Source organism: Colletotrichum gloeosporioides (genome assembly GCF_011800055.1).
Source record: "Colletotrichum gloeosporioides strain Lc1 chromosome Unknown consensus_51, whole genome shotgun sequence".
Lineage (NCBI taxonomy): Eukaryota > Fungi > Ascomycota > Sordariomycetes > Glomerellales > Glomerellaceae > Colletotrichum > Colletotrichum gloeosporioides.
The window spans coordinates 317,871-332,029 of NW_025544696.1; the positions used below are offsets into that span (position 1 = coordinate 317,871).

Below are 14,159 nucleotides of genomic sequence, written 5' to 3' on the forward strand. Positions count from 1 at the left end.
GTTTGTGCATACGGTCTGGTGTGAGAAAATGTCGCGACATTGAGGGCAGTTAGCAAGAGCAGCCGCTGGTAGTCCAGAGGCTGCCAAGGAGATGTGAAAGAGGCAAAGGATATTTCGCGATTCGATGTCGTGTATGCTTCCCTCCATACCCGTTCCCGCTCGTGTACAAAACCCAATGATGCGACCACAAGACACGTGTCGTCTGGGTCTTATTTCTTGCCTATTCCGCCCAGAACCGAAGTGTCTACCCGATATATTCTATTCGCAAGTCGCTCGATTTCCGCAAAATTCCACCCGTCGTAATTGATGGTGCGCCGTGCAAGTCCGAAGTGTCTCGAGGCAGGCGATGCCTCTCAAGACGTCGCCGCAGCTTCTGTTCGGCAACGAGAGCACATGCACAAACCGCCAAGAGCTCCCTTTGCCCACGCGCGTCGTTCCTCAACAGGCATTCTGATGTCGGTGTAGTGATTCAGAACCTCGTCCCCGGCCTTGAGCCCCGGCTTGTCTCCCATGATCTTTTCTTCTCTTGCCCTCAGTATGATGCGCCCTGCCCAGTCCCATGTAACGTTCGGATTGCAGTCGTGATTGGCTATGCACCAGAAAGGATGCACTGCAGCAACCTCTGGCCGGCCGGTGCGAGGGTTCTTGTGACTCGACGCCGTGCCGCGGAATTTGCTGTAGAGGGTATTGAAAACCCATAGATCGTATTCAGGCATCCCCGCAAAGATATCCACGTCCATATTTTCGAGCATGTGCAGAGGTTGCTTGACATTGTACTCGAACGAGAATCGAAGCGTCCAAGTCGGCGGCGGGATCGGTCTCGGCGATATATCAATGTTCTGGGAGTCCGAACGCACAAAGTCACCCCATATGTACTTGACTTGTGGGAGATCAAGGGGGTGGACACCTTGGTGTTCCGCAAGAGCCAAGACGCGGGCGAGAAGCAGGAAGTACAAAGCCTCGTCAGCCTCTGAGGCATCGGGGTCCTTGTTGATATTATCCACGTCCTTCTCGCAGACTGCTGGATGGTACAGTTCCTGGGCCTTGTCGTGGCAGTACTGAGAGCAGAACACTGTATCGTAGCATTCTTCGCATTTGATGGCGGGCGATTCGGCATCCAGTGGAGGCAGTTCAGCACCGCAGGCATCACAGACCGGATCCTTGTGACGGTTATTTGCCGTCAAGAGAGAGTATTCTTCGAGGACTGGCTCTCCAGGCGCAATGTCTTCCTTGGCGAAGAGCCCGAGTTGTTCGCACGTTATTGTGCCTTGGCTGTTGTCGTCTTCCTCGAATAGAACAGGGAGATTGGAAACTCTGACCTCGCATTTGGGCGAGAATTCAGAGAGCTGGTTGTTGAGATACTGGAGGGTCTGAGGACCGTAACGATCAGGCTCGTGGTCGTTCCAAGGATAAACCTCTCGCCGAACCATGCCCCATTCCGGGAGCATATTGGAGTTGATATCATCTTTTCGGAGCCTTTGGCGAGCAATCTTGACGACTTGCTCCATACTGGTGAGCAGCTCTTCATTATCAGGGGCCAGTTGCAGGCCCTTCTCGGCGAAGTCGTAGGCCGGCTTCAGACACGAGCACAACAATGAGCTGAGTGACAGTATCTGATAACATCGGATAGAAGCCAGCTTGGCGACATGAGCAACTAGGCCGGCTTGGTCCTTAGCCTCGCCATCGATAAAGTCGCTTCGAAGCTCTGACAAGCGGCCGTGGTCAAGAACTAACGGTAGTGGGTCGAGAGGACGGGACTGCAATGCTTCCACGGCTTGCTCGTGGTATTCGAAACCCTCGGTGAGAACTTCGTCGGTCAAAAGCAGGGCTCGGTAGGCATCTCCAACAGCGAGATCAGGGTAGCCCAGATCGGAGTGGACCTTGGCCCGCTCAAGGTAGAGGATCAAGTCGTAGGGAAGCTCTTTAAGGGCATTGGTGAGGTGTTCGCGACGCTCACGCAACGTCTCCAGTTCTAGGAAGCGACAACAGGAGTCGTCTTCCATGGGCGACTCGTTGCCGCCAATGCTGGATGTGGACATTGTGAAAAGTAGAGAGCGTGTACAATGCCTGTCGGTTAAGCCAAGCACGGTTCGGGTCTAGCAGTAAGCAGCCTAGGCCACAAAGATGCAGGAGCGGCTCCCTGATAAAATGAAGAGGAAGGAAAATTCGGGCGAAAGATCGAGATTGCAATCGAAGAAATCGAAATAGCAAGCGGCACTGACGTCAGTGAGGAGAACAGCGATCCTGGTCTTGCTGGACTCAAGGTCCAAGTCAGGCGGAAGCGCTGTGGTACCTAACTGGAACACCGTCTCGGCGGACGGGACGGTGAGAATTCGAACCCTAGAAAATGAAAACCGGCACACGGCCGATGGTGTCTCTAGGATTTGGTTTTTGGGTTTTTTTTCGGCCAACGAACGGGGCGAGCCCACACTGGTCAGACCACTTCAAGGCAACCCTGCCGGACCGGGTCCGTTGGTGAATTTGAAAATAAAAGTGTGGTAAAATTGAACACGGAGGAATTGTCAAAGTAGAGGGAAGAGGAAGAAAATAATAATAGGGAAAAGGAAAGGCCTCGTCTAGAACGGTGTAATGTCCGTATTCGCCAGATGGACAGACAGGGTATGAAATAGGTAAATTGAAGGAGCGTTCGTGGTTGGCGCGGTGTTGCGCCCTGGATTGGATTGGAGAGGGGGTTGCCTAGGGCCAGGCGCAACGTCTTTTTTTAGTCGGACCTATTCCTTCGTTTTGACAGGCTTGGCAAGGAGATTAACTGATTGAAAATCGTGCCAGACGCACATTGAACCCTGTTCCGTTGGATGGGAGTAGCAGCCGCCGTAGAACGACGCCGTTTTGTGAGGGGTTAAAGGGGACTGACTGTCGCGAGACGTCGACCTTTGGGAAGAAATTTGCAACTCATCAATTGGATAGTGGCGCGGATTGGAGTCCGCTCCGGTGCGCGGTGACAAGTGGGGGGTCTGGACCCTTGAAAAATGGAACTTCAGGGTCCAAGGCGTGGAGGGGTAACTGTCCAGGACCAGGACCGGGACCAGGACCACCACGACGTGCCAGCCGGTCGATGGTCGATGGATGGAGGGATGGATCATGGCTGGCTGGATGGATGGTAGGGCAAGCCATGCAGCGTTCCAAGACGTTCCTGAGGTCCCTGGTACATTGTACATCCTGTCCCCTCTCCTTTGTCTCTGTGTTGAACAGTTGCTGCACCTGATGCCCAAAACAAGACAGTTGGCGCAACCTTGGAATTAGGGGGGATGGCACCGTCCCGACGGTCTTGGTTTGGGACGATGCGCAACGTGAGGACGGCCTAGAGCCGGCGAGAGAGAGAGCGTGAGAGAGACCTGGAGACTTCCCCAAGTACCACATACTGCAAAGTACTGCGTACCCTCCTCCTCCAACGTCTCCCCCAACCTCACGTACCATGCGTCTCCCCGTGCATGCTCCTCCATGCTTTCCTCCATGGGCCCCCTCCCGTCGCAAATTGGGTTGGAAGCTCTCCAAGGAACATGATGATCCGTGACGTCATGAGTTCACTCAGAACCCTTCGTCCCGTCATCCGTTTTGCGCTGGGTCCTTTTTTATGGGCTCGTTTGGTTATCGCATGAACCCTTCGTCGTGTATCGTGTGCCATTTCACATGCCACTCCCGTCACGGGTTGAGACAAGCTTCCAGCAGCGACGGAATAGACGCGTTTGATGGGGCAATTGACGCCCTGTTACCTGGAAACGGTTTCCTGGGGACGTATTGCCGCCGTCTCCCGCTCCCCGTCGTTTCTGCTAAATAAATGTTTCTCCTGATCAGTGCCTGATCACCGTCTGCTGCATGGCCGTGTTGGGGGTTGGCTCCACGGAATATGAAGAATGAGGCTTACATACAAGGGCCCTGGCCGACCCCAGCCGCTGCTGAAGCATCCAGTTGCCAACACTAAACTTCAGGGTCCAAAGCTCGGAGCTCATGGTTGGCGGGTTTTGGCAAAAGCTTCCCCTGTCCCATTTGTCACCCAACCCAACTTTGACGGTGACATTGGCCGGGAGCGTTGCAAAACATGGAAGGCACTGCGGCTTCATTTGCGTTGCCTCGTTTTGCAACATCCTGGACTTTTGCGCCTTGTCTTGCTGTGTAGGGTGGATGTTGGATTTGCGGCACACCGCCCTGGGTGATGTCCATGTTCTGCAATGTCCTGTAGTGCCGACGCCTCTGACACATCCATCGTCGATGCGGCATCTGCTCCTTTGGTCGTTTTTGGTCGACAACGCGCAATCATCGTGACCTCTGTCGCTGTGCGGACCGTTTGTAGGCGATAGTACGTCCGTTTCAAAGTTGTTCGTCTCAGCTCAGCGCGCGCGGCGGCGACCCGCCAGCACCCCTCCCTCCCCCCCTCTAACTCAAGGCAATGACGCCAGTGTCTCCGCAGCGCCAGGCCAGGGCTTGGTGAACCCCCGCCCGCCCGGCGGTTCGTGATGGTTCCCCTGATCAGTGAATCGAGGAATCCCGAGTCAGTCCGGCGAGAGCTACGTCATTGTCGTGATGCCTCGACGTAGGGCGCAACACTAAAATACTCCGATGGAATATTCCGACCAACCTCAGCTTGCGATACCAAACTTCCAGCTCCCGAGTCAATCGAGCCTCTTGCACTGCTTTATCGAGTCATGTATGTAAGCATCCATCAAACACGCCGGAAAAGATGACGCATTGCTCCCCTATTTTGATGCTCTCCGGAAGTCTGAATCTCGAACCCCGGAGATTGGAGATGAAGCTGACGGTACCGTTGCGTTGCGGGCGCGGGAAAGGCTGAACGGGAGAAATGACGAGGCGTTGGGGGTGGCAGCTTCGTGTTGGAAATGTCATGCATGGGTTGGGAGGTGGTGCTGCGGCGGTGGTGACTGGAGGGGCGCATGGTGGATACATGAGAGTATTTCGTCAATTTGACATAATACTTGTTTTGCCAGCTGGGACATAAGGCACTGAACCCTTGGCCGCGCCCCCATGGATGGCTTTGTGTAACGCTGTGACCAGATCGCATCTCGGTCGCGATTGCGGAATCTCCTCGATCTATAGTCATCGATGGTTGTGAAGGGTGAACGGACATGGATGCCCAAAATCAGGCGACTTGGCATTCCGTGTTGACGTTGTTGCAGGTCGTCTGTGGCCTCTGCGGATTTGACAGCCTTTAATGGTTCCCGGGCCTGTGAATGGCATCGACGTCTTGCGTCCGTTTCGCTGCTCCAGACGCCGGCTCGCTTGCCATGCCATCGGTTTGTTCTAGACTCTGTACCCCAGAGATGGCCGTAGACGAACAGACGGGCCACAACAACGTGGGAAAGTCGCTTGGGTGGTTTTGAGGTGCATCGCAGCGTCGATCCAGCGGAAGCATTGCATTCCTTGAGAGGTAATTGATGATCGAGCACGCAACAGTGGCGGAGGTCCTGAAATGCCCTGTGGCTTTCGACGGGCGGCGGTAGCTCCGGTAGGCTTGCTAATTGGCCAAAAAAGACGGACATGGCTCCTAGATCATCTGAGCCGTCGTCCGGCCGCTTGCAGTCGACCAGATAGTGATGAGGTCTGACATTAGACGCAAGGCGACTAACATGTGCAGATAACGTCGTGCCAGTAAGGCATGCAACAGTTGCATATTGTATGAGCCGACGCCTGCCTCCATCTTCGGCCGCAGAACACCCCATTCCTTCCGAAAATGCTCGAGGCACAGGCAGCTCTTGGAAGGTGCAAAGAATGAAGCCGGGAAAGCACGCGGGGCGTTTGCTCCTGGGCGGCGCAGATGGCGCACCGATGAATCAGGAAACAAGCCATCCCGCATGCCAGCCGGTCCGTGGCGTGACTAAGGCAGCTAAGCATTCAATACCTGGGTAAGGCACCTCACATTAGGTAGGCCGTCCGGATACTTTTCCTAATTCATGTCCGGTCAACGCGTTTCCGGGCCCGGTCTCTGTGAGTGCTATCTTTCGGCAGTCGTTGCCCTTTGTTGGTGATTGAGGCAAGAGGGGGGAACCCGAGCGATGACAATATCACACTGCTTCCTTCCTCGACAGGACCCTGCTCTTTCTTGCCTCGTCTCCGCAGCCACGCTTGCTCTTGCCTTTTCAACAGAGGCACTTGTGGCTTTACCGGGTCTTTAGTAATACATACTAAGGTATGGAAGCCCAAGTTAACTTGACCTGGCGGTGCCGAAAGGCCCGGACCTTCGCCGAGAGCACCTCACGAAGTGGAACATCCAGGGCAACTCTCTTGATCCTCTGTCGCCCTGCAATCTGATCCTCGCGCTTCGGAATTCCCACGCGTGCGGTACACAGACGACGCCGCCGGATCTGCCTCTAGACTCCAGACGGGGCGGCTGTCACTGCTTGCTCTAGCGGCGCTGCTTCCCGGCGGCCGGCTCTCCTAGCCCAAGGGCCCAAGTCCCGTCCATCATCGAGCGCCTCCATCCCAGCAACACCAGTCATCCCACTGCAATCGTCCCACCCCATTCGCCCACCACCAACCGTCCCAAGGCCTCTGCATCCGCCAGCCACCCGGCGTCCCGACCTCATCTTGACGGACAGACCCTAGCTCCGGCCCAGCAGCTGTTTGGGAGTGGTTGCGCGGTTGCCGGCGGATCTAACGTGCTACCACGCCTGGTGAAAGATCGCCGGGCCTCTGAGTCGCCGGTACCTAAGCTAGCCGTCTGCGAACTACAGAGGCATGTCGTCTACCGTACATGAGGGATCTGACTCTTATCAGCACCTCACTTCACAAAGAGATGGATGGGGCGAATAGATACATGAGGTGAGCTGTCGGGTCGCTTGTCATGATGACTGACGGCAACTCGTCCCTTCATCCGGGAGTCCTGGACGACTTGCTTGAAATACCAACCTCCAGCTTGTAGCAAGCTTGGTCTCTTCACTCTCGCACATAATACCGCATTACCATCGTCCACGGAGTCCACCTCGTTGTCCACTGCATATCGTAACCGGAGGTCCACCATTGGCAACCTGGAATATCGCAACCCCACCATCTCGCATCACTGGCCGTCAATTGCAGCGTCACTTTCTTGTCTCCCGCCGTTATCGATGGTGAAACCGTACAAATTCACCTGCAGCCCGCACACTTCCACCCGCGCCCCGGTATTGCTGTTGCACATCCAACCACCACTAAACGGCTCACACTGACCACCATCAAATAAAACGGCTGGCTTTGAGCGACCAAACACGCCGAGAACCAACCAAGCACCAACAGTCAAGCCACAGCCTGAGCTGCCCTGCCGCGCCTGCACCCACGTCTGTGCTGTGCTTTACAATTTCATTTCGCAACTGCCTGCCTGCATTCTGGACATCCTGCCCCGAAAAAGACAAAACATTCTAGCCCCGCTATCGTTTTTTTGTCTTTATTTTCTGCCCTCTCAAAGGTCAGTGTGTGTCACCGTGTGTGTGTTCCAGGCATCTGGAAACATCCATGACCCATCCGTCGCCCGCTAGATTCTTAGACCGACCCTGCCACTCCTCGGGCCTTATTACCTGTCTCCCGTGTGTCGTCGTTCCGACTCGAGCCTTTTTCGTCTGAACCTCCAGATAAACCAAAGGCGCACCACCACCACCAACACCACCCGTCCACGCCTGCCGAATCAACAACATCCTGCAGCTACCTTACTGCACACTCCGAGCCACACAGCTTCGCCAAATTTCAGGCCAACCCACCAGCAAACATTTTTCTCAGATTCTGCACCCTAAGCAGCCTGCTCGCTTCCGCCTACCTCCCCTCTTCCATTCTTCACAACCTCGCTTCCGACAACACCTCCGCCCCCGCCTTTCACCTGCCAAAAAATTACCCCACCATGAGCAACAAGCAGCCAAACCTCTACGCCTACCCATCGGTCAGCGAGCTCGCGCCCGCTCTGCGAGCCTACGTCATCCAAGCACAGAATGCCGGCTTGAGTCGTCACGGCGCCTTCAAGGTCGCCGTCTCTGGCGGCTCCCTCCCCAAGACGCTGGCGCAAGCCCTGCTCACTCCGTCCTCCGGCCCCGAAGACACCGTCCACTTTGGCAAGTGGGAGATCTTCTTCGCCGATGAGCGCGCCGTGCCCCTTGACCACGAAGACTCCAACTACGCCCTCCTGAAGAAGGAGCTGCTCGAGAAGATCCCCGAGGAGCTCGGCGCCCCGACTGTCCACCCCATCGACACCACCTACCTCAACGACACCCAGGAGCTGGCCGACCAGTACGAAAAGACCCTCGTCACCAGCTTCGCCAGCCGCGACAGCGTGCGCCTGCCCATCTTCGACCTCCTGCTGCTCGGCTCCGGCCCCGACGGCCACACCTGCAGCTTGTTCCCCGGCCACGAGCTCCTGCGCGAGACCACCGCCTGGGTCGCCCCCATCGAGGACTCCCCCAAGCCCCCGCCGAAGCGCATCACCCTCACCCTCCCCGTCGTCAACCACGGCGTCAAGATCGCCTTCGTCGCCACCGGCGGCGGCAAGAAGGACATCATGAAGAGGATCTTTGAGCACGGCGACGGCCTCCCCTGCGCCCTGGTCAACGAGGGCGCCGGCGACCGCGTCAGCTGGTTCGTCGACAACCCGGCTGTCGAGGGCGTAAGCTTCCCCCGCCGCTCCTTCCTTTGAACGGGGGCAAAAGCGGGAAGTCGCGGGAGATTAGAAGAGAGAAAGCCTGGAGATGCGTGGGGAGGAACCCGACTTGCGCGTATTAAAAAAAACCACATTGCTCATTTCAGATAGACAAGGGACCCAGACGAAACGGCATGTCTCTAGAAGGGATGCGATTGCGAAGGACCAAAAAGGCAAAAGAAGGCAAACCCAAACAACAGTCTGTCCGCGGGGTCGCGGGCGCTTGTCGCGGATATCATCATTGGGAGCGAAAGCTGGATCTTTATTCGTCTTTGCCATATTGTTTCTATCTATCGGCTTCCTCTTCTTCGCTGTTCCCCCTTCTTTGATTTTCGCCTTCTGGTCGCAAGTCCCTCCCAGCTTTGATATCCCACCCACTACCAATGTCAAAACAAAAAAAAACCAATTATGATTTCATGATATGAAAGGAATGAGGGGATCGCCGTTTTTTACCACCCAGTGTCTGATGGACTCTCGGTTCACGCTTAGGAAAAGGAATCTAGAGAAATAAAATTCCAAAACCAAAACATTTCCCACAACACACAGGTGGCGGCCGTTGCTGTTCAACGTGGCCATCCAATGACTTCGAGCCAATAAATCATCTGCATGACTAGTCTGATCTCTTCTTGATTATTGCCGTAGAGGCAGGTGGCAATATGTAAAAGGCAGCTTGCTTGGTTGCCTTGCTTCTATGCAAGTACCTTGGCGGGCTAGCGCCACCTACCTCACCCCGCGGACGACGATCTCCGTAGGGCTGAGAGAGAAGGAGGATCTCCGGTTTTGCCGAATGTATGCACCCATCATTTTGTCTCACGGGTGATCGGCGAAGAACGATGAGCTTCCGATGCGGGTAGGAAATCTTGCGGGCCGGGTGGTGTCTGTGTGGGTTGGTGCTTGCCGCGATGCAGGCCTGGTATGCTTTGGGTGAGATCGTGGTAGCGTCAATGACAAAAACGACAGGATAACAACACCACAAACTCCTATCACGACAGACCCAGCAAACAAAAAATGACAGTCAAAACGAAAGTCAGAAAAAGCAAAAGATGGGACACGCGTCCCCACCTCTAGGCCCTTTCCTGTAAGAAGATCGCGTGACGAGATTCGAACTTAGCGCCCCTCTAGGATAACCAGGAATCCTTCCGAGGAATTTGTTTGAGCTAGGTGATTACCAACTGGGTCACGCCGTCGCTGTTGAACTGGTTGATGGCGATGGGACGGAAGTTGAATAAGTAGGCAGGCAGGCAGGAAGACGCCTTGGTGATCAGGAAAGGGCAGGTGGTGGTGGGGCTGTGGTGAATGTGAGGAAGGAGGCAGCGAGGCTGGAGGTTGGGACGGAAGGCGCGGGCAAGTAAGTACCTTAAGTGAGGAAGGCTCTCGCTTCATCGTTGAAGACGAGGTTTCGAGGCTGGAGATTTTCCCAGAGACAGAGGAAAGAACCCCCAATATAAGAACTTGGAAAGCAACCGGACGAACCATGAGACACCAGGCAGCTTTTCCTAACAAACATACATAAAAGTGCAGGCTATTGCTCTTAGAAAGTCTTTCGAAACAAGTCAATTCTTCTCGAGCCTTTTGACTGTCCCTGAAAGGTAGAACTGAACGGAATGAGAATGCTTTATGACGGTGCTATGTTTCCCACTCAATACATACATTGTCTTCATCAGCCTTTACCGATGCCGGCTCGTGATGGTTCGATACTGATTCACAAAGCCTCTAATCGATCAGCAATTCAAATCAGAAATTGCGGTATGAGCGGGCCCTCACAGACTTCATACATCCGAGACCGTCCACATTCAGTTGTGACAGAAGAGTTGAGAGATGCGATTTTCTTAAATCTCACGAAGTGATCATACTATGATATAAGTACCTACGTATGTAGTCGCTCTTGTTCTCTTTGCCAGATATCCGACATTGATCATGTCAATGCTTGCAGTCTTGAAGACACCGGTACCACTATTTATTGGCGTGGATACTCCGTCTCACTCTTCTTGGCAAAGCAGTGAGGGCCTACTGTCGATTGGTTTGAACATGTCGCACATGAGGGGTTTCAACTTCAAGGACCCCAAATTAGCATGAATTCTCCGACTTGGCGACGTGAAGTGATACCCTTTGGAGCATTTCCTGTCCACCGTCAGACTTGCTTAGAAGGTATTCTGACTTCATACGCCCGTAAGCTTCTCAGCCGCAAGTTTCGAACGCGTGATCACATGTTTCAAAGTCATTGAACGGCCAGGACGGGGGCATCTGAGGCTGTCGTGGGTGTCGTGGATGTCGTGGCGCTCCTATCAGAATGTTCCCCTGACAACGCCAACGTTCGAATCTTTCTGACGTCGCTTCGGATTTACAACTGAAAGAAGGCGGTATACTAAAGTTCTGCTCTGCCGCGTTCCAGAGTCCTTCTGAGCCTGTGAGATAAGAGCTCCAGTCTGTCAAAGTCGTTATGAACTACGCCATCAGGAAAACAAGAGGGGAGAGACTTCGTCGACTTCAGATCTAATATGTCTATTCCACGGCCCTCATATGGTAGTCTTGGAATGAGATGCACCGGGAATTAGGCTAGCTTCGACCACAAGGGGGGATTTGAGCACAATGCCAGCTAGTCGGCATAACATCGTCGTCTCCAAACTCTGAGGTGGCTTCAGAACAATGCTAAGTTAGCGACTATGAAGGGTCAAGAAGTAGATAGACAGGTTCTAGTGCGACCTAGTTCTCGTAAATATTAACAGCGCATCCGGTCTCAAATATTGCGAGCGTTCCCGTTGCGGTGTAAGTAGCCTCACAATCGAGGCATGAACACACATTGTATTCGGTTTTCACTCACGTAGATGCCATCTGATTGTCACCCATTGAACTTTTGCTCCTCGATCAAGTTAGACTGGGCTATCAAATTGAAAACGTTACTGAGTACTCATAATATGCTGCGGACAGAAGGTTCGGATGTTGACACGGATTCTCTGGTGACAAAGCGGGTGCTCCGATGCGCATGTTTCCGATTGGAACCTACTGGTTCACTTCTAACAAAACGATCTGTTAAATGAGATTCATGTTGCAAATCCAGAACAGAGAAAGTCCCAATGCCCGCTCTTATTGATTTCATATCACGATCTACCAGACGCCATTCAAACGATTTGCGCTTTCTCTCTCTGAGTTCCTTACCAAGTTCGTACAGCGAGGTGTGATCAGACCTTTGCAAGTATCGAGACAACATCAAAAATGCCTACGTTGAGTACCCTTTTGGCCAGGCGCAACCTAGATAACGTTGTATATCTATTGAAGGATCTCAGGGTATCATTGTTATCCAGGTCTCCGTTTAAGTACCTTGCGAGATAGCTTCATAAGTAAAAAAGAAGCAACTTCGCAGAATGCTGCAGAAGTATCTACGTACGCAACCCTTCCCCAACTTCTTCCTCGCCGAAGACTGGATTCCTCCCAAGCATCCCGACACCACCATCAATCTGATAGCCAACGACGTCACTCTCGCAATCATCAACTCCAATACACTTTTCTCAGCTCCGAACATGTCAGAACGTAAAGTCATTTCCAAGTACTACCCGCCCACCTTTGACCCTAGCCGGCTGCTACCGGTACGATACAGGGGGAAGGCAGCTGCACCGGAGGGGCAACAAGTCCGATGGGCGGCACCCTTTTCGATGCAATGCATTTCATGCGGCGAGTATATCGGAAAGGGGCGCAAGTTCAATGCCAGGAAGCTGACACTAGACGAGAGTTACCTGGGTGCTATCCACATCTACCGCCTCTTCATTCGTTGCACACAATGTGTAAGTCCACCTTCCCCCACCCTCTGACTTGAATTCCAAGGCCTAAATCGCTAACCAGCCTCATTAGTCGCGAGAAATCACTCTTAGAACCGCTCCCCAAGCAAGCGACTACGTCTGCGAGACTGGCGCCAAGCGGATCACGGAACCATGGCGCGTAGGCGATGACAAATTCAACGACACAGCAGACGGGCGCCCAGATCGACTAGAGCGAGAGCACGAGAAACGCGAGAACACCGAAAAGACCATGATGGAGGATCTCGAAGAAGAAGCCGTCGCAAACGAGACACGCATGGCTGTCGCCGATGCGCTGGACGAAGTCCGCGCCCGAAACGCCCGACTGGAAAGGCTTCGTCGAGATGGGATCACTGTGGGTAAGGACGCTGCTGTGGCGGCGGACCAGAAGGATCAAGAGGACGCAAGGCGCGCATTCTATTTCCATGCGAAGACTAAAGCGCAGTCAGAGGGCCATATTGACACTCACTCCCTCGCCAGATCGAGACGGCCTCCGAAGCAGAACAAGTTGCTGCCAGGGCTGAAGCAAGCGCAAGCAAATGCGCCGCCCACAAATTACTCGTTGGTGGACTATGGCTCTGACTCTGACTGATTCTCTTCAGTCTCAACACTTTGGTCATCGCAGGAAGTCGTCTTTGATGTAATATTCCCTCGCCAGGCATCGGTTATGGAAGGGGTGCTGTGGAAAAGCTTCTTCATTGATCGGACTGACGCACACCATGCATGGTTTCTGATCTCAATGTATCCAAATCATGGCACTTACAGGAGGATACCCCGAGTCCGCTGATATGCTAATCAATAATAAGAATTTTGGTGGTGTAGAAGAAAAAGAAAGGGAAATCCTTCGCTGATTCACTCGCTCGTCGATTTTGGCGGCACTTCTTTACTAGCAAAAATTATCCAGTCATCATCCTCATCTCAGATCGGGCCACTCGTGACACTGCCTTGGCGGCTCACTGGGCTCCTTGCTCCCTTTGCCTCTTTTCTCCGGAGATGAGAGATATGTAAAGCCTTGCTAGCCCCCTCTTTTGCTTATCCCCACCAGATCATTCAAAACGGATGCGGGAAACAGACAATACTGTTAAAACAAGTGCAATCTTAGCGTCAATGCTGTCATTGGGGAACGGATTTCGCAAAGCATGTCATAGTCATATATCTGCATTAGGGAAACCAACAACTTCCACTTCAGTGTTCTCATCTGGCTTCCGGAATTGGGATTGGATCTGACGGCAGGTATATAAAGAAAAATCACTGATTTTAAGGGGCAGAATTGCTGCGTCGTTGATAGCGTTGGCGGGAAGAAACGAGGTCGCTGCTTGTATATAATATAACAGAGCTCAAGCATCCAGAAGTGGCTGAACAAGAGGAATCCAAGAGCCGAAGGTCGGCTTTACTGTATTCTACATACGAATGCTGGACGGATACACGTCCCCTATCCGTGAAACCTCAGCACCAGCTTCCTGTGTTCATGGGATTCTCTTCTATCCCTCGCCGGCTTCTTCCATAGTTTATCTGCCAAGTATTCAGAAAGGAGTTCTATTTTAGGAAGGCAAAACACCGCAATGTACTTATCGGGTCTTTGACTGAGCCAAAACCTGACAAGAGTAATATTCAGCTCCGTGGGTGTAATTGGGCTCGTTCTCTGCATTGCGATTTGTTTGTGAGCCAACAAAAAAAGGCTAGTTGTCGTCGTCATTTTATGTGAGTCTACGAAGCCATCGTGAGCGACATGGCCCCAC

The 14,159-nt window shown here is 53.3% G+C and overlaps 3 protein-coding genes across 3 annotated transcripts; 2 read left to right on the forward strand and 1 right to left on the reverse strand.

Annotated features, from left to right (window-relative positions):
- Positions 1 to 353: 353 nt before the first annotated feature.
- On the reverse strand, positions 354 to 2,039 carry GCG54_00007898 (uncharacterized protein; the record flags this gene model as incomplete). Its single annotated transcript, XM_045407873.1, has 1 exon — positions 354 to 2,039. The coding sequence occupies one exon, from the start codon at positions 2,037 to 2,039 to the stop codon at positions 354 to 356; it is 1,686 nt and encodes a 561-aa protein (XP_045263262.1).
- Positions 2,040 to 7,840: 5,801 nt separating this feature from the next.
- On the forward strand, positions 7,841 to 8,626 carry GCG54_00007899 (putative 6-phosphogluconolactonase; the record flags this gene model as incomplete). Its single annotated transcript, XM_045407874.1, has 1 exon — positions 7,841 to 8,626. The coding sequence occupies one exon, from the start codon at positions 7,841 to 7,843 to the stop codon at positions 8,624 to 8,626; it is 786 nt and encodes a 261-aa protein (XP_045263263.1).
- Positions 8,627 to 11,991: 3,365 nt separating this feature from the next.
- GCG54_00007900 (Coiled-coil domain-containing protein 94-like) lies at positions 11,992 to 13,012 on the forward strand (the record flags this gene model as incomplete). Its single annotated transcript, XM_045407875.1, has 2 exons — positions 11,992 to 12,408; positions 12,476 to 13,012. The coding sequence occupies 2 exons, from the start codon at positions 11,992 to 11,994 to the stop codon at positions 13,010 to 13,012; spliced, it is 954 nt and encodes a 317-aa protein (XP_045263264.1).
- Positions 13,013 to 14,159: the final 1,147 nt, after the last annotated feature.